This window comes from Phaenicophaeus curvirostris, chromosome 2 (assembly GCF_032191515.1).
Source record: "Phaenicophaeus curvirostris isolate KB17595 chromosome 2, BPBGC_Pcur_1.0, whole genome shotgun sequence".
Classification (NCBI taxonomy): Eukaryota; Metazoa; Chordata; class Aves; order Cuculiformes; family Cuculidae; genus Phaenicophaeus; species Phaenicophaeus curvirostris.
In genome coordinates this window covers 113,532,062-113,557,138 of record NC_091393.1, presented here as the reverse complement: position 1 = coordinate 113,557,138, position 25,077 = coordinate 113,532,062, and the positions used below count along the sequence as shown (strand labels likewise).

Here is a 25,077-nt window from a genome sequence, read left to right as displayed (position 1 = left end):
AGTAAAGCTAACATCGGAACCATTTTCACAGTCAGTAAAAGCCAACAAAATAAAGCAGATCCCAAGCCAAAGATGATGCTAATAAGAGTCAGTTTTGGTTCAACAAATGTCATCACTTATTTCTAAATCATGAAACCCAGGAAAGAACTCAGTAATAGAAATTTGTAATTAAATAACTACCTTCAAGCTTTTAATCTGCTCCTCTTCCTTTTTCATGATTTAGGAGGACGCTTAGGAAATAGGAGGATTTTAGAAATGACTGTCTTGTTAATAGCCAGCTTGTTCCTACTAATATATTGCATAATGAACAGAGTAGCTATCCCAAAAAGCAGAATGCTCAGGCAAGAGTGTTATTACTGAAGCACAGACCAACTGCATCTGAAGTGGATCCCTCTGTTGCCAAGGACATTACCAGTGTTAATGGAATCCATCAACAGCATCTCTACTGCAGGCAAGGTACATCCAGCTAAATCACCCATGAGCTGCAATCACTGCACAAGAACTATTTTCGCCTTCTTTTGGCTTTTCTTTGTTTTGAAGAGGGAAGGCTATAGGGGACCCAACACCTACAAGAAGGTTATGAAGACAATGGAGTCAGTCTTTTTACAGCATGCATGGTGGGAGGATAAGAGACAACGGGCAGAAGCTGTAATGAGACAGGTTCAAACAAATCATAGAATCAACCAGGTTGGAAAAGACCCATCGCATCATCGAGTCCAACTATGGAAAGGACACATGTAAAAAGCTTCCTAACATGGGGACAGCTAAGCACAGGGACATATGTCCTTGGAGGTTCTGAAGACGCAACTGAACACAGCCCTGAGCAACCTGCTCAAAGGACCTGTGCCTTCAGAAAGAAGTTAGACTACACTACCTCTATAGGTTGCTTCAAACCTGTGTTATCCTATGATTCTATCACATGTACTGTTCCTATGCAGAATTTAAAAATTACCACTGAAAACCAGATTAGGCAAAAGACTTGCAGATGAATTTTTAACAAACTCTTGTAAACACATGGAAACATCAAACTTACTGTTAATGAGGTGGAATAAAGTGACAGTTCCCTTGTTAAAGAACTTCAGAAAACAATAAGAAATACTATGCCTTATTAAGACAGAAAGGCATTTGGAAATAAACACACCTATGTAATTTTTCAGAACACGGTTAAAAATATAAGTAAAATACTTTGAAACTGCATTCACAAAAGGTATCAACAAAAGTTTAAGATTGGAGATGGGACTTTCCAAATTGCAGAGAAAAAATTTTCTAAGACTAGAACTGTGTGCAAGCTCAAAAAAGCTCAATTTTTCCCTATGGATAAGACTGTGTAGAGACAGCAATATTCAAAAAAGTGACCGAAGAAAGAAAATATTTTTCCTATCTTTCTAAAAGGAGAGAAAAAAAAAGAGACTACAATAAATGCAAAATATTTTACTTATTGCAAACAAAAGCTGCGGTAACAATATTGCTCAATACCAAATTTTAAGGTTTTTTTAATTCTCAGAAATTACTCATGAATTTTGTTTTGCTCCATATATCTTTACAATTATATTTTTACATTAGTTTTACACGATGACAAGAGTAAATTACTTACAGAAATTAAGACAAATTGTATATAACCTGCCAGATTACAGGTGTTTCATATATGTCACAGAGTGTAATCATTTCACAATGTTCTCTGATCTGAAAAGGATTATTATATTAAATGTTTTGCTAGTCATATAATAGGATGATAAAGTCCACACCAATAATTTTTTTTACAATTATAAGCATATGGGAATTCACTGTAAGTATGCTGTCTATATTTTCTACAAATTGTAGGTAATAACTAACTTTGTTACTTCACCAAGAACAACAGTTTCTCCCTTTTGTGTGAGATCTCCAGCATAAAGGCCGATAAATGCACAAATCCAACATTTTTAGATCCAATGTTGAATAGCCTGGAGAGCAGTAGTAAAAGTCCTGAGAGCAGGATGAGTCCCTCGATAAGACATCAAGAGGGATCCGGCCTCTGCAATGAAACCCGCTTCTTTAAGTTGCTTTGCTATTTCCTCTACATCCCAGCCTCCTTCTGCCTGGTTAGCCAGTAAGTAGTCAATAAGGTGAGGATAGAAGGCAGTCGATACGCACTTCACCAATAACTTGGCATCAAGGAGCAAGGAAAGTATTTCAGGATCACAACTGGTATCATCAACCTACAAATAAAGAAAAATTCGAAGTAATTAAATATTAATTATCAGATACATCCATCAACTAGAACACGTCAAGACTGTTTTAACTCCACAGCATGACCTTGAAAGCAAGATGAGTGTTGCATATAGATTAACAACAGGAATATACACTCTGTGTGTGCCAGAATATGTACGTAAAGGTATATCTTAAACAGTCTCTATCACATTAATATAAATCTTTGACTTGCATGAAGCTAAGCAATAAGGATGCTTAACAACCTGGCTAGGATTATTTTCACAGGTCCTTAGCCCAAGTGCAGAACGGACCACACCATCTACCTCCATACCAAGAAAGACAGCCTGAGGAAGGTGAGAGTAGAATATATTACATGTTAGTATTTTTTTGTTTATGATATGTTACATTTCACCAATTAATATAATAACTACATTTTCAGACTAAATCAGATTTTCCAGAGTTTCAGTACTTGCAGCATGGATGAGATTTCCAGAAGAATACAACTTATATTTTAAAAGATCTGGAGCACAGAGCTTCTACCTCTTTGAGACATCCTGGATTCCTTTAAAAAATGTGGTTACTTGATACATGAGAGCAGATATTCTCTTGAAAATCTTGTCTGTAGCTTTACAAATAACACTAAAGAAAACTTTAAATTCTATTTCAGTAAATTTTGACATGTCTTTCCTAGGTTCCTTGAAATGCAGTATTTTTTAAATCAGCTTAGGTGTCTTATCACTTCAGGAAGTCCAATAAAACAAATACATGTAACAAAAAACCCAAAGAAGGGGCAGACAACCGTTTTCTATGACCATATCCTATCAAGTTATAAATAAACTAATCAAATTGTACTACATTTCTAAAACCACTTCTCAGTTCAAAGAAAATCTGTCTGTTTAGCCTGTGCTTCATTTTCCATAAAAGTGATGTACAACTTTACGTGGCTAGTATCAGGGTATCAGCAAGTAATAAAGATCTTGTGTTCCAGCGATATGGTGCCCTTGAAGACCAATTCAACTGCTATTATTTTGGGACCCCCATGAAATGACTACTGTACACCAAGAGATTTAACACTGACACCTGACAGTTGAAATTAAGCAATTTCAGATCTAATTAGTACAATAGGACATTTAACCCTGTTTCTTTTCATTTATAGTTTCCTCGTCAGTCTGTTTTAGTTCAAGCTAAAATAATGTATAGCTGTGCTTTCTCACGTCCATGTTACCTGCTCAAGGTGAACCTGCATTAGCAGGAGGGATGGACTAGATGATCTCAAAAGGTCCGTTCCAACACACTACCCTTCTGTAATTCTGTGATTCATGTGCAATGGGCTGTATCAACCCCTTGCCCTCACCACGGTCACCATGAGCACACTGTAACAGGCACCTCTTGCTTACAACCCAATTCTCTGTTCTGTGAGGTTTCCACAATTATTTCTTAGTAACAGGTAACACTGTCAATTTGCAGTTGGGCTTAATCACTGTTTTTTTGCAGAAAGATTAAACATAACTACCAATTCTTAGCACAGACAATCAAATGTACTAGTAAAAATCTTATCTACTCAGACACATACAATGTGAGAGATCACACACGCAATTTAACATGAACCATCTAATGTGGAAGACTACTCCCTCCAGGTTCCCTATACAGGTAGTCAAACCAGAAACAGGATCCTCAAACCAGAAATCAGAACAAGTACATAATTTTCACTTGAATGCAGTATGATGATTGAAAGCATAAATGTGATAAAACAACAGAAACACAGCAATTTGTTGCTCTATTTTGTAAGATGCACTCTACGCTATATAAAATATAATTAAAAAGGGAAAAGACAGAACATGAAATATTATGGCATTAAAAATTGCTATACTTTATCAAGCATGAATCCTTAGATAAAAGACTCCAGGTGAAGCCATTCTCCAAATAGCTCTTTATCATTCAATTTATGATTAATAACACATAATCATTACTTTCAATTTACTATTTTCACTTCCTCTGGAACTTCAGAAGCTTTCCAGAAAAAACAGAATGGCTTTATCATGTTCACCAGGAAGAGAGTTTGCTATTTCACCTTCACGCTACTTCTTCCTTATTTCATTTAGATATCTGTATTTTTATTTCCACTGAAACCTTAAAAATAGACTTGATTTCCTCCAAGTCTTCAACATTTTCACACTTAATTACACAAACCTCTCGTGGATTACAAAGCTAATGCAACAGTTGGTAGCAGTTCTAGGTCTAGTTTACTAAACAGTCCCAAGAACTGCAGGGATATTCAGTCTTTAAGCTGTCTGCTCTTTGAGTCTTTAATTAGTCAATAATTCCTCTAAATCATCATATGTTAATTAGGGACATGTTTTCCTGTTGAGGACAGGCAGATGATTAAATGAAATTTCTAGCTGGAATTGTTGGCATCTTGTAGCATTCCTTGCAGCATGCTTAACCATTATCCAAACAGCACTCACCTTTTCTGAAATGGGAGGCTGGAGGGATATTCTGCCCCCACCCCTGAGCTCCATGTGCCCTATTCTCGACCTGGATGCATGGTGCAACTTTATACAGGGCTTGTGTTTGATTTTATGAACATAAAATGCAAACACGAGGTCTGATTTAAGTTAGTTTTTTAGGCTATTACTCAGTTAATGAGAAAGTCCTAAAGAAGAGTGCAATTTCATATGTCAAAAAGCTACAAATTGGAGAGAGACAGCTTTGAAGTAAAAGATCTTTTCAAACATCATAAAACCATTAAACACCTGAAATATACTGGGGGAAGAAGAAGCCCACATGCACATGAAATCATTATGTCTTTACACATAAGAAAAGAGCACACAAAAGGTTCTTGGTCATCTCTGACAGCCCATCCTTAAGCTCAAATACTCCAACAGGTTTAAATAGATTAACATTTTCCATTTTCTGACTTCAAGGCTGTCTGAAGACCTGGTCAGAAACAGGAAACCCTTGTAATGTAATTGCCTCCAGACAACTGGTTGGAGGAACAAGATGCCAACCAGATCCTGCGAACAAATTCCATGCAGCTAAGGCCACTGTCTATTCTGCAAGTCTTTGGTCAATCTAAGTGAAGCCTGAAAGATATGGGAGGAACACAGAGAAACCAAGGTTTAACGAAATAAAAACAAATGCACACACTAAAATCCTTATCAGCACCTATACGAATTACAAATAAATTAATGTATTTTTTTAAGTCTTAATTAAGACCGCTTACAGACTTATATAAAACTATATTATTTTTTAGAATTAGATCAATCTAAATGTTCTTTAAGACAATATGTATTTAAAATTAATTTTAAATTAGAATAACGAGCATTAAAACTAAAAATTACTAAACCAAAGGTAAACATACAGAGCATATATTTGAAAGTAAAAAATACAGCACAGAGTATAAATTGAAGCTTGAGCAAGAAATGACTCAGCAAAACTAAGACTCCCTAATCTAGAAAACAGGCAACTTCAAGGCTATACAGCAGATAAGTACATCATTAGAGTATACAGGATAGATTAAACACATTCTTTCATTTAAAAAAGAATTACAAAGCATCAAATGAATCAAGTAAGATCAAATTCAGAGTAAATAAAAGAAATAATAGCTTTCTTACGCTGTTGAACTCTTCGTGAAATCATACTGCAGAATGTAAAAGCTCGTCTAAGTTTAAGTAGACACAGGAAAAAACTAAGGAACAAAACCACTGGCAGTTACTTAGTTCACTAATACAGGTGAAAATACCTGGAAGCTGCAAGAGCATTGTCTCAGAAAAAAAGCCTATGCATTTGCCCTATTCTTTCCCTTTGTTAGACTTATAATTCTTCCCCTCTTTTGTCACCAGGTTACTGTTCCAGAAGGATGCTTGATCCTCCTAATTTTACCTTTTCAAAAATATTAATTCAACACAATCTTCACGGTTATTTTTTTGGTCAATGATTTCGATCATATTTTAAGTGTTTAAATTAGCACAGGTGGTCCATAAACATACACTTTTAGCACGCATACCAAATTTCACACAGTAGACACAGACTCTCTAAGTGGTTCTATAATTCGTTTTCCAAAATTGCTCTTCGGGCAAGACTTGTAAACACGACAGTAGAATCTGATTAGGAGAATTACTAAAAAGCAAACTAACCAGCCCACTGTTAGAAAACTGCTTCTGAGGAAACAACAGAGGTAGGATCTTATTAATGATTCACTTCTGATCTGGCAGTATCTGCAGAGCCTTCACTATCCCAAGATCCTAAATAAATCTTAAAACATTGATGCCAGCAAAGTTTACTGCTGATCCTAGAAACACTGTTCCATCAATATGGGATGCAGCTGACTTCCGTTTAAGCAAGTCTCAGAGGTGCAGGTATCTTCTGCAGAAACAAATACACAACCACTTCCCATACAGTATGAACTCGTAAATACACTATAAACCACAATAATGAGAAACTTGGAGAATATACGATGATGGAGAAAAATCATTGTGCCTATCTAGACTCCCATGCTGAGGGTGGTAAATTTTTCATTAGTTTAAAATCTGTTACTTCTGGAAGGTTTAAATGGAAGAATGCTTTTTTGTATCCACCTCTCCTTCAGTAGGATTTGACAGTATAGATTTAGTCTGGTGCCCACACAACGCACATGTATACAAGTAAAAGAACTAATGGGGATACTTATAATAGGGAGAGAAAAGAAGAAAAGGTATTTTTCCTTGACTTACATATCCGTATAAGTGTTGGCTTAAATTTACATTCAATATGCAGGCATCCAAGTGGTATCTCTGATGACTACCCCACTCCTTTACACTGTGATGATCAATACCTAATCAATGTTAGCGAAATGCACATTCATTTAGAAAGCGAGACAGAATAGAAGAAGAAATGCAACAGATGCTCTCGTAATTTCCAGTGAAGCAGTCCTAGTGTGGTCGGCTTCAAATATGGCCCGTGCATTTTATCAAACCTCTCTTTAAGGTAGAATTTATAAATGGATCAGCATCTGCAACTGGAAAACCATGTCACAACAAGGTTCTCCACAACAGGTACAGAAGTGAGAACCCACTTGCACTCTGTCTCCAGAAGTCCTATATGTTTTCTGTACATCTTCAGGAGGATGGACAGAAGCCTTATTCCAGACTACTAGACGCGAGTCTTGGAAAGGATGGCAGATTCAGGTTTTCTCCTTGACACCCTAAGCAAATGACCTGAACACAAAGCAGCTGAACAACCCGTGTTCCCCTCTATGCTAACTGCTGTATTTGTGAATCAGAATAACAGCTTGTGTCTTACACTGAATTCAACGCTATTAATGCATAATTAGCAAGGGTTAAGCATGCCTGCCTGGGGGTTTGCCACCAGGACACTGTGTTACAAACTGCAAATAGGCTCAGGCTTGACACACTGGGCTTCACTGATGCAGCAAGTCCCCTGGGTGAGCCGAGACAGGGAGCCTGCTTTTTAAGAAAAAAAGTTTGAAGAAAGTTTCTGTGTGAAATAAGTGGGTGAAGATCAGCTTTGCCACAGGTGGTAGCTCTTCTGTTAAGAAGAGGAACTTCTTCTGAGGAACTTGAGGCATGTGGAAAGGTTTACTGATAGATCACTGAAGCCTCCACAAATTCATGTGACCATGAACACAAGAATTTTGTAGATCCACTCTCCAAGACCAAGGACGCATCTGGTATCAGTATCCAGTGTTTTTTCTGGTTGCTAATACAGACTACATGACATGAACACCGTAGCACCACTTGCAACAATGCTGTGTATCTGACAAAAAAACCAGCTCTCTCCTGTAATTAGAGTTTCAGATAAGTGAGTGTAGGTCAGGTGGTATCTTTTGTCTAACTTAGGGGCAAGTCAGCATCTGGGCAATTCACTGTCAGCATTGTTTGTGCAGGCGTCTAGAGATTCTGGTATTAGTAATAGCAATATTTCATCCATTACTTATGCATTATAAAATCCATGCATTATGAATTATCAATAATAATAGAAAGATAAAGGCTGCTGCTGACGTAACAACAGAAAAGAACTGAACTTGCTATTTCCCAAAGTATTAGCTCTCCACTATTACCAAAGGTAAAAACACTTTTCATTTTATTCTCAAATGGAGTCTATAGCTATAGGGCAAATAAGGGGAGAAGAAAAAGAGATATGAAAATCCCTAGAAAGCTAAATTAGAGAGAGAGATTTTACCATAATCACCGCTAGCTCATACACATGTAATTTAAGAAGACTTCTTTTAAAAGGTAAGACACGCCAAGTGAGAAGTCATAAATGGCATAAGACACTGCAGAAAACCGGAAATTATTTCACACATTCTTTTTGATTTCTCTTATTACAATTTTCAATAAATCATGTTGCAAAGGCAGTTTCAGTACTTCAGCATTGAAAGTGTAGTATGTAAACTGAGCTAAGGTATTATTTCAGATAAACAAAAAACATTTTCTAGTTCTGCTTTCTATTAAAGTGTTAGTTGAAGAAGTATTTGCACTGATTATATTAACTTCCACTTCTTAGCTGTTTTAACAGTATAACTACCAGCAGGTAATAGAGTATTTACTGGCTCTGTCAGAAATATAAAAATCAGTCTTAATCTTCGTAAGCTAGCCAAGGGACAGACAACACTGAAATTCTTGTCAAAAATAGTCTTAAGGGCAAACTCTGAGCCCTACTGGCAGTAATAAGCTTATTTAAGTAAAACTGATTTTTAAAATTATTCATACAACAGAGATGAGAAGCAGTTATTCCTGTTATCAAAAAAAAAAAAAAAGACAAGTGGTAGTTTATAAGATACACAATAAAAAGAGAGGTCTGCAATTTCAAAAAAGCTTACACAAAATCTTGGTTGTTTTATTACAGGCAAAAGCTACACAATTCCTAGTATCAGCACTTCAGCATCATCCTTAACTGTAAACATCCATAAAGCTGTCAGCGACATACAACAAATGGCTAACTAATATATCGTATCAGCAAGCAAGTGCTGTATTTTTCTCACAGCCATGTTTGTGAGCTGTGTTAGCATTATGTCAGAGAATCAATAGCTATGACTTTCCTTTGCCAGATGTTATTTATCCTTTTCCTACTTAATGCAAGCAGGAATGGGCTTCCTATGAAAATTCATTAAGAATCCCACAAACAACATTAACAGTCTGAATACTGTTCTTGAAAAGGAAAAAATACGCGTACAAGATTATACTGAATAAACATCACTGACATACCTAAGCAATATATGAACTTCTAGTACAACACTAACTAATGTAATCATAAGAAATGCGTATAAAACAGAGTAAGAGCTCTAAATTATAAGAACAGCTTGTAAATTTAGCATGGCACTCTTCTGTACTATTTGCTTTTCTAACACTGCTGGTGGAATGTCACATTCAAGGTACTGGATAAACTATGCTTGATGTAATGAAGTCAGTACTTAAATTTCCACTGACTGAAGACAAAACACTAGACCAAAGCTAAATTCTTTGAAAATTCTAGGCTATGCAGCATCCTTACAGAACTTATGTGCTCAAGTGAATACTGAATTTAGAAGGAAAATATTAGAAACAACTTATCAAGGTGCCTCCTACATAATTAAGCCAAAAAATATTATTTTAGGTATGCATAGGTGAACCAAGTACTTCATATTAGTAAGAAGATATAATGGTTCCTGTCCCCAAAACTTTAATATAATGTAATCGACTTAGAGTGTAGAAAATTGAAAACAATAGCACACTGGAAAGGAAAAGCCAGTTAAGAGAGTCAGACAATTAGCAGTCATTCAGAAAGTGCTACTGCACAGCATTCCACTTAAAAAATAGTTAAATAAAATGTACTCGGACACAAATTCCTGCTGGCAAGCTTCAGCGCTAGTCACTTATGCAGCAGCTTTCATCTGTTAACAAAAAAGTCAATTTTAAAAGGTTAACAAGAACATACAGACGAGAAAGTGAATGCATATATCAGACCCCCAACTGTTTTTTTGTTTTTTTTCTGATCTGCTTTGTGGACACGAAATCTGAAATTGCAGATGGTAAAAGAAAAACATCAATATATTGAAGACAATCTACTATTGTTTTGGTGGTTAACATTTATAAAACTATGTTTCGTGGAAAATTCAGAAAATTTATGGGGTTTAGAATTTATTTTTTTTTTTTTAGAAAACCTGTGGTTCTTCATTTAGAATGGAATTTTCATACAAGCACATCTGTATTACATATTGCATGCCCTGTCACCTTCCACAAAACCATTTTAAATGTTCATAGAGAACAAGTTAAAAAAGGCTTGTGCTTCATCCATTCTGGTAATTAAGTCCTTTTGGAGGAAAATTAGCAACATCTGAGATGGAGTTCATGCTTCCAGACCTCTTGCTTATCTGAGTGGTATTCACTGCTATGTTCTGGAGTCTTCTTGAGGGCGAAAGAGATAAAACCTTTCTCATGCTATCCAATGAATGCAAAAAGAGAAAGCTTCTGGAATGCAACATGCAGCATAAGAAGGAAAGATACAGTACAAGGGCAAGAATAAGTGAGGAGGGGAGACTTAAGGGAGAAATCTGGGAAGAGCAGGATGCAGAGCATCTTTCCAAGGGAACAAAGAATGGTAAGTAAGGAATAGGACTGCACAGTTTGTTGCAATCAAGAAAACTGAGATGTTTATTGCAGTTAATTTAACTAGAGCAGAGGGCCTGCCCTAGAAGGCTCCTGCAGAAACAGGGGAATCTCTGCCTACTTTGTGTGTCTCAGAAAAATGTTGAAATTTCACCTTCAATTCCTACAAAACACGATTTTAAGATTTTTGTGTTTTGTGGATGCTTATTTGAAAAAGATACAAACAGTTCCATTTCTATTCTCATATAGGCAGTTTCATTTTGAAGTAGCACACTGGAAATTTACCATCCTTATTTTATATTGTAATACACAACCATGAACTCCCTAAGATATGGTGCAGAATTTGGAAATATTAGGAATGTGAGTTTTCTACCTAAATGTTATTATTCTGCAAAAGTTCAAAGCAGTTAATTCCGCCGGATGGGAAAGCCATTCCCTTTCATATGAAGGTCTGGGACAATATCTTCCTTTTCTTCTGTGGCAAACTGCCAGATTATAGACCATAGCTAATAAAATTCAAGAAAGTCAAGTCATACATGCATAAGTTCGATTAAGAGCTTGAATAAGTTTTAAACCCACCTCAGTTTTCAGAAAAAAAAAAAAGATAATACAATGCTTCTGTCTAGGAAACTAGCTTTCATCTTTTTAGGTGTTCCTTCTTAACTGAAAAGCAAACACACTTTTTATAACAACTGAGAAATACATAGTAATGTCTTTCAGTTGTTGTCCAATAAGAAAAAGACAGTATATTGGGTGGGGTTTTTTGTCCAGAAACTCTGCTGCAACATCAAATAAAACCTGTTTAGAATTGTACAAAAGACTCCAAACATACCATCGTGCATTTTAACGTTTCTACAACAAACCAGTGATATAACAGCTCTCCACCTGTGTACGAACAAGGTAACTCACATGATGTACTATTATGACTTTAAAAAAAACTCCGAAGTTTTAGAATATGAACACAGAGATAAAAGTCTACTTTATATAACAGAACAGTTTCTGTTCCACCACACTGACTTAAAATAACATTCTGAATAATTTAATAAAAGTGCTATGAGTTTTAATCATCTCAAGTATATATAAAAGACCTTACTAGCCCCGTGTTACTGTTCACTGTGGAAAACAGCTGTGGAAAATCTTAATAACAGTAAGGGTTTCTATAGACTCTGATTACTATATGAAGATAAAAGAGCTAATTTATTATCTCAGACTCTGAAAGGTGCTTCATTCAACTGCTCATACCTTTGCAACAGCTGTTATCTGCTCCAGTGCCACAGCATGAAGATCTTGATCTTTGCTTTCTACCAGAAGTTTCAGGGACGGCAGCAGGAGGGACTGGTTAAGCAGCAGCAAACATAATTCTTTTATACACTGAAAATAAAAGTAAAATTCAGTGAGATCCCTGGAGATACTAACATCATCATTCACACTAAAATTTATGAAAATTCCACGTCAAATGTAAAATGAAAACAAACTTTTAAAACAAATGAACTCCGTGTTGGAAATAACTCTCTTGAAACGTGAAAGGGGAAATTTTTTTTTAAAAAAGTGTTGGATGCATGGTTATAAATGCAATGTTTGCTATATTAAGACAAGGCAGGTACTGAATCACCATTACAACCCTGAGTTTTACTGAAACAACAACAGAGCAATCACAGCTCTCTGTGGGGCTAATATATTTGTGCTTACTGAAATACTGCAAAGCAGAGAAAGAAATTTAACAGACAACTGTGACATTTCTGTAACTCAACTATGCAATCATAAAAGTGAAACAAAATAAAAAGGAAATAACAGTACCCACCAGAGTTCAACATTACAAAGATCTGTCACAAGATCTTTTCAAATTTTATACAAATTGCTATAAACAATTAACGCTTAGCAGATTAACTTTCCCTCATTCAATTAATTTCTCATATTTTATAATATAGCACAAATTTAGCTTCATAAATCTTCTGTAAGAAGAAATTGCTCAGAGAAACATCTTAAAAACAAACAAACAACAAATCCACTGTGCATTTCCAAATCTCTACCTTGGCCTTTTGCTTAAAATAAATAAATAAACAGATAGAAAATCTACAAGTAACTTGTGGTTTTGTTTTTCCTCAAAATTGCAGTGATTTATTCATTGGTATGTTAAAAAGTATTTCAACTTACAAACTCTGTAATAAATCAAATTATAACTTCCCTTTCGGTTTTTGTCATTTCCAAGAACTTCAACCACTTATCACAACCATTTCCCAATGAAGCCCATTGGAGATGTCCTGTATTCAAGGACAATTTACATTAAGTACTCTGGGTACTATATGACAGTCACCTTGAAAATGGTATCCAACTCTTCAAGGTGCTCTCTGTTTCACTCCAACATTTAGGGAGAAATTGTCAAACGAGCTTACCAGAAAAATATTAAGTTTTGAGAATGCAAGTAATTCAAGTAATTTCATTATTTTTTTAATCTTTTAAATTTTAATGACAAGTCTTAACAATCTGACAACTAAAATGCAACTATAGTTGCAGCAGCAGCACAGTTTTAGCAGATGCAAACCTAAAAGCCTAAACAAATAATTTGAAGACGGCCAGCAGGTTGAGGGATGTGATCCTTGCATTTTCAATACAGGATGGGAGATGATGTGACTGAGAACAGCCCTGCAGAGAAGAACTTGGGGGGTGCTGGGACATGAGCCAGCAATGTGCACTCGCATCCCAGAAGGCCAACTGTATTCTGGGTTGCACCAAAAGAAATGTGGCCAGCAGGTTGAGGGAAGTGATTCTGCCCCTCTGTTCCTCTTTTGTGAGACCCCACCCAGAGTCCTGTGTCCAGTTCTGGAATCCTCAACACAAGAAGGATATGGAGCTGTTGGAACGGGTCCAGAGGAGGCTACAAGGATGATCAGAGGGCTGGATCACCTCCCATACGAGGACAGGCTGAGAGAGCTGGGGTTGTCTAGACTAGAGAAGAGAAGGCTCTGTGGAGACCTTATAACGACTTTCCAGTACCTGAAGGGGGCTAACAGGAAAGCTGGGGAGGGGCACTTGATAAGGGAGTGCAGTGGTAGGACGATAGGTAATGGTTCTAAGCTGAAAGAAAGGAGATTTAGATTAGATAATAGGAAAAAAGTTTTTACTGTGAGGGTGGTGAGGCAGTGGAACAGGACGCCCTGTTGTGGATGCCCCCTGCCTGGAGGTATTGAAGGCCACATTGGATGAGGCTTTAAGTGACCTGATCTAGTGGAAGGTGTTCCGGCCTATCGCAGGGGGGTTGGAACTAGATGATCTTTAAGGTCTCTTCCAACTAAACCACTCCACGATTCTATGACTCTATGCAGATATGTTAACTTCTTCAAGTTTAACGTACTGCACTGACACCTGGCCTTGCTTGGCACAGTTAGCTATCTGGCCACATGTTGCTCAGTCTTTTCTAAATTTATACCTTCAAGAAACACTATCAGCAAGGATATATTCTACCCTACTGAGCTAGCTCTGAGACACTGAGGCAAGGCTTGTTCTCTTACTCAGACTTGTTCTTCTAAATTTGTATTCTGTATTGCCACTGATGATGCTTGCAATGAAGGATATAAGGAATAAGATGATTAAACAAATACACTAAGCTCTGTCTGATCAGTCATATGCTTATTCAACTTCTGATAATTTCATATTCCATTGTACTTGTCTTGCACAGTATAACTGCCATAGCAGAAAACTTAATAAATGCAAAGTGAAAGTCACACTATACATCTCCTTTTCTTGCAAAGGTAGATCCACAGCACTAGATGCAACTTATGATCAGAAAAATAAATTCTGAGAGTCATAAGAACAAACCCGCAATTCTACCATGCTCGGCAACTTTTTCTGTCTCAAAGCCTCTCATAACCAATCAGAGAAGCACTGCCATAAGCAATAACCTATAACTATAAACCGCTCTCTAAAAGAACCTCAAATCGTAGTTTGGGGTTGTGCGAAAAAGAAAAGGAAACTAAGCAAGTTGTAAACTATAAGAACATACAGTGCATTTTTAAAGCAACAGGGTAGGCAGATGTTGAATCAGAGTTTGCAGTCTCAATAAGCCACTTTAAAATAAAGAAAATTTTTATCTCTCAGTAAGCAAGTACAATAATATCAATATTAACATCTCTATTTTCAAAGCAATAAGATTTAACTCAGATGATATGCCAACGTGTTGTTTTCTTCTTAGATGCTTCACAATTATACTCTATGACTGGTCATGTTTGAACATAACGTGTTTAATTCACCACAGAGGCAATAAAGGCCTCCACATAAGAAAACACAGTCTTAGCTATGCAATTAACTTCTGTTTAACTTACACTCGCAGATTTTGAAGCCAAAGCCACCACAGTTCAGGTTGGTACCAGCCAAATGAATTGAGTAAGTTTGTGCTTGATAATGTGTGTAGCAGACATATCCAGACTCGCCTACAAAATCCATCATCTCTATTGGAGAAGTATACAATTCCAACACATTTCAACAATTAATTTTACTTACTGTCAAAATATCATGTTAAAATTTGAAATGTTATAAAGTTCATTGTTTCTTGTTACACCCTTCTTGGTAAATCAAAACAAAGGTTTATTAGCTTCTGCTCCATCTAAAAATATATGCAGAATAAAATCAATCACCTTTTGATCTCTGCTTTGCTAATACACTGCACTCCTTCAGTCTTCCACTTCAAGGTATTTTCACCCATGCAATAATTTTTGCTGGTTTTCTCTACTGCCTCTTATTTTTTAGTATCCTCTTAAAATACAGCTATACTAATGGGACGTTTTTATTTTAATGCCAGTCTCACTAGTGGCTTAGGGAGAAAGGTTGTTATACACACTTCTTCACTTGATACCTCTTATAGAATAAGACTGCACTGTCTCTTGTTTTCCTCGTACACTTACGATACAACATCATGATTAATGACATACTAGTATAAGAAAGTCAGTAACAAAAAGCCAAGAGAAGCAAAGTGTTAAATATCTTTTTTGCTTTGATTCTTATTAAAAGATCTCAAGCAAATGAACAACTAACAGGTGATAATAATAATGAGTGAGACCGGCATCAAAAAACTCAGTATCAAATAAAAAAAAAGATATTTCTGGGGCTGAGAAATTCACCTCATAACAGCTAAAGAAATAATAAATCAAACTAAGAGACATCACCCATGAGAACACAACAAGTTACAGAAGACTGGAAAAGATAAATACAGTCTGTCTTTCAGACATAGAAAAAAGCAGGTACGCAAGGGGAAACATAAGATGGACCCTATCAAGACACTCCTAGTCTATGAAAACCATCAAAACATACAATGAAAAAGCCAAAAACATGGTAGAGAAATATGCTCCTGAAGGCCTCTGCAAAGGGTTTTGTAGTTAAGGCCATCAACACAGCAGGGAAACAGGGTGTAGAGTAAGTGTGGCCAGTTTTGCAAACCCTTGAAGTGGCTGCCATCCCTTTTCCCAAAGGAAGGGACTGGACAACTTGCCAAGCAGACTGTCCAAATAGTACAAACACCTCCTTATACATCTGCCACAAATGACTGCACTGCTGCTCTGGATAGCAATTGGAAATCCAACCCAAGCTACCACTCACAGCCCTTCTCAGAGCCATACAAGTGGCTTTCTTTTCTGCAATAAGCACTTGAAAACATTTGAGCGTCTGCCTGCCTGCAGCGAGAGGCTGCACTTAGAGGGCTACGATGTTACCTATGAGAGGAACAAGGGAAGTCCTAAATCAAAACCTGTATTACCATGATTTAGCTGAAACTTCTGCAAGATTAATTTTGTTTTCTATTTAGTTATACAACTATCAATAGTTCATTGTAACACTAGTGAGGCATATAAAATGGATTTCATAAGAGTCTGTTCTGGGTCTGGTATTATTCAATATTTTCACAGATGGCTTAAGGGCTAGAAAATGAGTACAAACAGTATTGTTTCTGGAGAGGCTGAAAGCAGATGAAAGGGCAGCATTTAAACTCAAAATTATCTGAACAAAATGATCAGAGACAACTGTGAATGGAGATAAACACACAATGTAAACTCATATATAAAACATGGAAGAACTAGCTATAGAAATCGAAAAAAAAGATCAACTGGGTGTGATATTATTCTAGGAGATAAGCATCTAATGGCCATTAGGACCCCAGGGTGATTACAGATAAGAGACTAGATACATTCTGTCATTTAGGTGTTTATGTTAACTGCCACATGACACACAGACTGATAGAAAAACATGAGCTATTCAGAGGAGTCACTCTTCAACAGTTACTGGGGGGAGAAGGATTTGCCCCTTTCTAAAGAGATTAATCAGGCAGCACAGGAGATGTCAGACAGTCCAAATATATGTGCCTTCCAAGCAAATAAAACAATCCTTATTTCAGCTAAGAGTAATGGAAAATTCTATTCAATGAATAATGCAAATACTCCCCTACACCACCTCCCTTCACAGATATACACAGACACAAAGATTAAAACTATGAATTTCACAAAAAAACGTTAAAAAAATAACTTGTCTGTAAAAACTAGAAAGACCATCAGGATGTTGAATAAAGTAAGAGAGAAACCTTTCCAATTACACTCAAAGAAACAGTTTTTCTAACTTCTAGACCATCAACACTTGGAGCTAAATGTTTTTTCTGTCACATTCTCTGGACTTCAGAATGGTAAATGTTATTCATGGTGACAAACTGATCTCTCAGTTGCTAGAATTTCATCATTCTAGGTCTCTCTTCTTAATCAACGTATTTATTGAAATGTGAAGTCATCTAAACAGGTTAATTGCCAATAATCAGATTTTCATCTTATTCAGCCACTCGATCTCAGCTCTCTAATTTGTGCACATAAGTACCATCAGCATGCATACAAATTAGTTACTTAAATTTATCTATGTCATTCCCCCTCTTCCCAAGTACAGACTTAAAGCAATACAGTGTGTGTTTGTACGTAACTGTACAATTACATGTTTTAGTGAAATTCCTGTTGCTGCACAGCATTCTAGTCACAAAAAAAAAAAAAGATATTTTACATAGGTAAAACTACTTTTTGCTTGAGGACCACAACATCCTCATATTATATATATTCACATGTATACAGATGGCACTTCCAACATTCTGTACGGTTAAAAAAAGAATGCATCTCCAATCAAAGCTGCCAACCAATACCAAAACTGTGTAAATAAGGACTTGTTACGGATTTCAGGAAAAGGTTTACTCAATTTAGAGAACTGAGCAAACCATGACCAGTTCTTCAGCAGAACGCTTGGTATACTGACCACTGTATGACAGTGAGCTTCAGTGGGATGTGTCTTCCTGGTTCACCGAGATGAGTCAGAAAATTCTGCCTTGACAAAGTCTGACTACTCCTGTATATGAGTAAGATAATGAGTTTACAAGCCATGATGTTCCATTCAATGCCTTGTAAAGAAAAGCTACATATACCTACACCGGTCCCAGGGACAGGGAGACCTGCTTTCCACCAGAAGTTTTAGTGGAATGAATGAATTAATAAATGTATTTATCATTCCAGCTTACAGACACCTTCTGGAATCATGTTTTACACTGATTTCAAACTTCAATCAAATCAGTATGTTTGACTATTAAAAAAAAACAAACAACCACACTTCACCTGTCTGTATTTTAAACAGAATGTGTTGTTTCTGTTGTGCTTCTAGTCTTAACACCAGCTATTTTCTATAACCGACTGTGATTGTGTGAACATGATTATATGGGATTAAACAGCCTACTAAAAATATGCACAAGTACTTTAAAGTGGTGTAAAGTTTATTAAGCATTTCTCAAATGTATCTTCATTCATATACAATGTTTATGTACAAAACACTTCAATAATTTTATACTTGGGAGATGCTTGCACTGAAGCATGCATACGTAGTTAAATAAGACAGGACACCATGGTTATTACAAACCAATTACTTCTATCTTAGCCTTTTTGTCACCAATACATTTTTAAAGCATTACTCACTAAATCTTTATGCATTTATTGTGAGAAAATTACAGATTACTTAATGAACAGCTTTTGATACACTAATATAAATGACAATGCACTATTAAAGCCTTTCTAGAAATACGTTGAAGAATAATTTACAGTGAACAAGGCCTCTAAAGGTCAGACAATCCAACTAGCTCCCTACTAAAAGCAATTCCAACAAGACAGAATTGAAATGATCCAGTCAAGTTCTGGATCACTCTAAGGATGGAGAATCCAAGTCTCTTCTAGGCATCCACGTATTCTAATGCACACAACTTTAACACGGATAAACATTCTCTTTGTATGTAATTACTACGATGTAACTTGGTCTCTATTGCCAAATCCTACCACTGAGCATCTCAAAGAAAATGTTGGCTCCATCTTCACTACACGTTGCCTCACCACAGCAATAAAATCTCCCTCAGCCATCTCTTTCTAAGACAGAATGAACCTAATTCTTTTCGCCTCTCTGCATTTATTGTGCCCAGATCCCTTATCATGTCTCTAGCTCTCCACTGGACTTTATCCAGTATGGTAGTATCTTTCTTGTAGCTGGGACCCCAAAACAGGACTCATATCCACGACATCCAAAGTCAAAACTCACCTTGACAGGGAGCATGTGCTTCGTCTCATACAAAGAACGGCAAATTTTCAAGATCTCATTTCCTGTGTTCTCCTTTTCTTCAGGTGGGCATCTCTGCAGCATAACAGTCCCCAGATTCACCCAAGGGTTACCATCTGTGCATGATCTATCCAGGAAAAAAACAGATATGTATACAGGATATAAATATACATACACCCCCCCACCATTTTTTGTAGATAGTTGGGTTTTTTCACTTTTTTTTTTTTTGGTGAATTAAAGTACAACAATCTTATGAATGAGAAAAAGTTTTGAGACAAGTTACTACGCCATCATTCTTTCAATTTAACAAATTTAACGTATTTTGAATTATGACATGCTGTTATAATCCCTGAGGAATCAAGCACCAGATAAATGGAAAAGCATAGGACCAGCTTCTTCTGGCTTTATACCAGCTGGTTTACCAAGCAGAATGGTATCGAGGAAGGGGTGACAGGAATCCAGCATTCCTAATTTTGTTTGCTTTGATCACAGCCTAACAGTATCTATCTCTCAAGTATCTGTCTCTTGCTTCTGAGTGAAGAAAATATTTCCAAGATTAATATTTTAATTTTCAGGTCCAACAAATATAAACAAAAATAAACTTTTATTTTATAGCCCATTTGAACAGGGCAGGGGAGCAAAAGTACATGCATCTATACTTGTCTCTTATAGATGCAGATACATTTATTTTTAATTACGTAAAATATTCTTTTCATTCCACACAGAGCTTAATGAAACGTCACCAGTGCACAGTCAGGCTTAAATACATGACAGAGAGTAGTTGTATCATCCATGATGGCAAAGGTAATGTTTACTATAAAGTTTTGTGGCTGGAACACTTCTTGGCCTATAGCTGCATTTGCTAGCTCATGGAGATGCTTAGCTACTTTTGTAGGTGTACGTGCTAGAACTGGATGTACTGACAGAAATGGGTAGCACAATGGAGCTTTTAAATGTCAGCATGAAGCGTAACACTGGAACGCATCCACACTGCCATTTTCCTCACATGAATTAAGTTAATGGATTTCAATTTCCAACTACAATGGGCTAAAATCATACACAATCACAGCCTAGATCATGCTTATATAGAGCCTTAGTAACACAACCACTTGTGCATAAACTTAGGAAGGCACAAAAAATGGTTTAAAAAATCACCCCATTGATCTCTTTGCCATTAATCAGCACCTCAAAGATATGGGAAACTTTTTCTTTATTTTTCTCTTCAAGCTAAAATAAAAAAGAAATCACAGCAAGACAAAATCTGGCAGGTTGGTCTTACAATTTAGTGTAAATTAAGACACTCATCCAGGAAATGTGGTAAGAAGCAGTAAAGTGCTGTCAAAGTCCTGCTTTTCAAAGCTATTATTTAGCAGCAATTGTTGAAAGTAACACATTAATATCACTATAAATGGAGTCCATTAAGAGAGTCTGTTAGATTGACACATACCAAGGAATGCATCTGAAAACTCACTGGAGAGGTCAATCAGCAGTATTTCATATATAAAAGCTCTCTATTACTTCCACTTTCAGAAGTACATATTGTAAACAAATAAAACCAGCTCCACATGAAGCTGACATTATATCCTAACATGAAAATGAGACAGAGATGCTAGGAATGGGTAACTGTGAATGCAAACTAAATGGAAGTCATCATCTTTATTCCTTCTGACAACTTAATTGAGCCTTTACATCAGTCACAGTCACTGAGCACAGAGCTGCCACAAGTCTGGCTAGGAACACCAGAGCTCCTCTTCCCCTCTCCTTCCAACCTGATGGGTTGAACCCAAAGATGCCAGCTTATTCAACAAGCAGAACATCATGCACTTAATCTACGAACCCCTAGTAAGTTTAGGAGAAGAAAAAGCCCCCTGCAAACCCATCTTTTTCACTGGTTAAACTGATAGCTCCTGCTATGTGATCTACCCTTTGCTCAGAGACATGCAGTGTGATAATGAATTTCCATTTTTATAGCTGCTGCCTCCAGAGTACATTAAGAAAATGTAGAAGAATTTCCCATGAGAAAAAGAAAACAAAAATCACACTACAAAAGTCAGAAGCTAGAAATAACCATAAAGATGCAACGCCAAAGCTTGCCATGTGCTGGTTCATTTATTTAACTAAAGCATCACATCTGTACTTTGCAGATATAAAACTTTCTTGACACAATTCCTTATAATTATTTCAAATCCTTGTGTGCTCTGTTCATGGCTATAAATTACAGAGGGGCAGATTTAGGCAAGACGTAAGGAGGACTTTCTTCATAATGAGGGTAGTGAGACACTGGAACAGGTTGCCCAGGGAAGGTGAGGATGTTCAAGGCTAGGTTGGATGGGGCTTTGAGCAGCCTGATCGAGTGGTAGGTGTTCCTGCCCATGGCAGAGGGGTTGGAATTAGATCATATTTAAGGTCCCTTCCAACTCAAACCATTCTATGATTCTATTTGACAAATATCTGACATCTCTAAATAAAACAAGAATAAAAACAATCTGACACCTACAGGTAGAATTCAGTTTTCTTCTGTCTTGAATTTTACCTTAGTTCAACTGTGGTTAAAAACGGTATTTCCAAATGGGAAAAAAGTAATATTTTCATAAAATTAGCATGAGGGTTTTTTGACCAGAACCAAAAGAGGGAAAATTCGGAACAAGTTATAAACAAAAAGGTGAACTAAGCCACTATGTCCCTAAAAGCTGGTCTTTATGAGTTCCAAAACACCTTATCAATATTAAAAAAAAAAAAAAAAAAAAAAGCCTTTTGAATGTAGGCAGCAAGTTCCAAAGGACTGCAGAGGTTCAGGTACTGTCAATCAATTTCTGTAAAAACATTGTTATTAAATGCTTACAACGACATCTGAATGAGACAGCGAGACAGAAAAGCATGCATGCAAAAGAGAGTGTAAATATAATTTTAAAACATGTATTGTTTTGAAGGAGCGCTGACTGAAACAACCAAGCTACCTCCTCTGTTTCCCCACAGTCAACATGGCATATTATGATATGAAAAGAATAATTTTTGAGGGTGAATAATGAGCTCTATTCTAGCTCAAGTATTTTAAAATACAAGAACTCAAACCAACATTACAAGGCATGGAGTTATCATTAACAGAGAGGTCAAAAATATTCTTTCAGTAAGAGAAAGGTCCACAGAAAAACCTCAAACTTCCATTCTTTCAACTGTTTCTTTTGAGCCTTCATAGAATGTAAACTGTATTTTCTAGTTTTAGTTTCAATTATGAGTATTTCATATTTTCTGTTTGGTTAAAAGCTGAAATTCTAAGTATTTGGATAAATCAGACTTCAATTCTTCAGTTCCTGCACTTACCATTACATTGGCAGTAAACAATCAGTTAGCAAAAACAGCCCTTTACTGAAGCAGAGCAGGAACAAATAAGAAAAGATTAAACAAAAATCTTAATACCTATGGCTAAACAATTGGCTTAACTGCTTCCAGTTTTCCTCTTTGGTTGAGAATTTCTTACTACAACTTACTTTAGCATGAGATTGTTGAAAAGCTCACTAACAATAATGTTCCTGCTTCTTATTTCAACCAAGTCATCACGGCAGGTTTTTCCAAAATACAATTTCAGGAAAAAAAAATAAAACAAAACAAAACCAAGGCTAGCAAATATGATCAGTCTTACAATTATCGTTAGTGATGGGAACAAAGCTATAATAAAGGGAAAGCAATAGGAACACAAACACAGAAAGACTCCAGGGAGTCAAAATGCACTGCTTAGATATATTTTTCTATCAGGACAAGTCTTAGTAGGGCAGGGAAAACTGAACCAGCATTGACTTACTGGAAGAGGCAGAGAGACAATTTAACATTCCTATTAAGAAACCAACCAAGGAAAAAAAAAAGGATGGAGAACTACATCTCTGAGACTTCTTTCTCTAAGGCAGGGAAGAAAACAGACTGATGTTTTTACCCACCCTTTAAGCTAGCAGAGAGAACTGAAAAATAGAACAACCATGTCAAAAAAAAAAAAAGGCAAAATCTAAACCCCCCAAAAGCATTTCCTGTTCTATGAACACAATTGCTTGCCTGTTTCGGTTTTGGGGTTTTTTTCATGTTTTTGCTTCTGTGTAGAATTACAGATAAACATAAAAAAATTTGGTAAATCTGAACTATTTTTTATTTCCTGGGGAAAGTTACTCTCAATTTGGTGCTGAGCTTTGGAAAACCAGTCAGGAGTCTGAACTGCATTTCTCATTTGGGAAACATAAGAGGCCTACCTGTTACTAGTGAAAAAAAGGGGGCAATTTTCTCCTGAAGGCCAATGTCCCCAGCAAAATCAAAGCTGTGAAGAGAGACACTGAAGTTTTACTAATAATAAAAATCATCACTTTTTCTGTTTTTAAATCCAATCACAGGAGAGCAGCCTGATCCAGTGAGAGGTGTCCCTGCCTATGGCAGTGGGGTTGGAACTGGATGGGCTTTAAAGCCCCTTCTAAGCCAAACCATTCTATGACTCTGTGATTCTATGATTAAATTTATGGCTTATTCTTAGCACAGTCTCAAGACAAGGACTGGTCAGCCTCACCTCAGTTGAGATGAAGCAAATCCTTCTGGGATCATTTCCAAGCAAATGAAAGACAATACGTAGGCTGAGAACAGTCAGCATGGACCTCAGTAGGGCAAATCATGCCTCACCGACCTGATAACTTTCTACAATGAAATGACTGGGTTGTTGAATTGCAGCTGTTATGTACCTTGAATTAATTCAGCAAGCCTCTCAACACCATCTCCTGCCACATCTTCATTGACAAACTGATGAAGTACCAGCTAGGTAAGTGGACAGTGAGGCAGACTGAAAATGGTTGAACTGCCAAGCTCAAACAGTTGTGATCAGTGGCACAAAGTCCAGTTGAAAACCAGTAACGACTGGTGGACCCCAGGGGTCTATACTGAGGCCAGTATTCCAATTCCAGGCCAGTATTCATTGAGGACCAAAAAACATCAGACCGAGTGTGCTCTCAGGAAGCTTGCAGATGATACAAAACTGGGAGATAGGCTGATACACCTGATGGTTATGCTGCCCGTCAGTGGTAACTTAAGAGGCTGAAGGCTCTTAAGAGGCTGAAGGAATGGACAATCACCAAAAGGAAATCTGGAGTCTGCTCCCTACCTGGGAAGGAACAACCACCACTACAGGCTGAGAGTCAACTAGCTGGAAAGAAGCTTGGCAGAGAAGGACCTGGGATCCTAACAGACAAAGTGACCATGAGTAGGGAATGTATCTTCAGAGCAAAGAAAGGTAAAAGCACCCTCCACATCAGAAAGAGTGTTGCCAACAGGGTGAGGGAGGTAATCAATTCCCTCTACTCAGCACCAGTGAGACATCTGAAGTACTGAGTCCAGTTCTCGGTTCCCCAGTAAAGTGACAGACATATTGAAGTGAATCCTGGAAAGTGCCACAAAGATGTTGAAGGGATTGGAGTATATATCCCATGAGCAGAGGCTGAGAAAGACGAGAGAGTAGCAACAACTTCAGCCTGAAAAATAGAAGGCTTGGGGGAATTTTATCAATTATATAAATACCTGATGGGGAAAGTAAAGAGGAGGAAACGTGACTCTGCTCAGTGATTTCCAATGATAACACAAAAGGCAACAGGTAGAAATAGAAACACAATACGTTTTATTAAAATGTAAGAGAAACCTCTTTGTTGTATTACTCGTAGAGTCTCCAGTCTCGAAGATA

At 36.8% G+C, this 25,077-nt stretch overlaps 1 protein-coding gene across 1 annotated transcript in view; it reads right to left on the bottom strand.

Annotated features, from left to right (window-relative positions):
• Positions 1-739: 739 nt before the first annotated feature.
• The window catches only part of NBAS (NBAS subunit of NRZ tethering complex), a 169,261-nt gene continuing 144,923 nt past the window's right edge, over positions 740-25,077 (bottom strand). The window contains exons 50-52 of the mRNA XM_069850479.1: positions 19,359-19,503; positions 12,015-12,143; positions 740-2,195 (exon numbers count right to left, since the gene is read on the bottom strand). Coding sequence (XP_069706580.1) covers positions 1,920-2,195; positions 12,015-12,143; positions 19,359-19,503 — 550 coding nt within the window. The 3' untranslated portion in view covers positions 740-1,919. The remainder of the gene's footprint in view (positions 2,196-12,014; positions 12,144-19,358; positions 19,504-25,077) is intronic.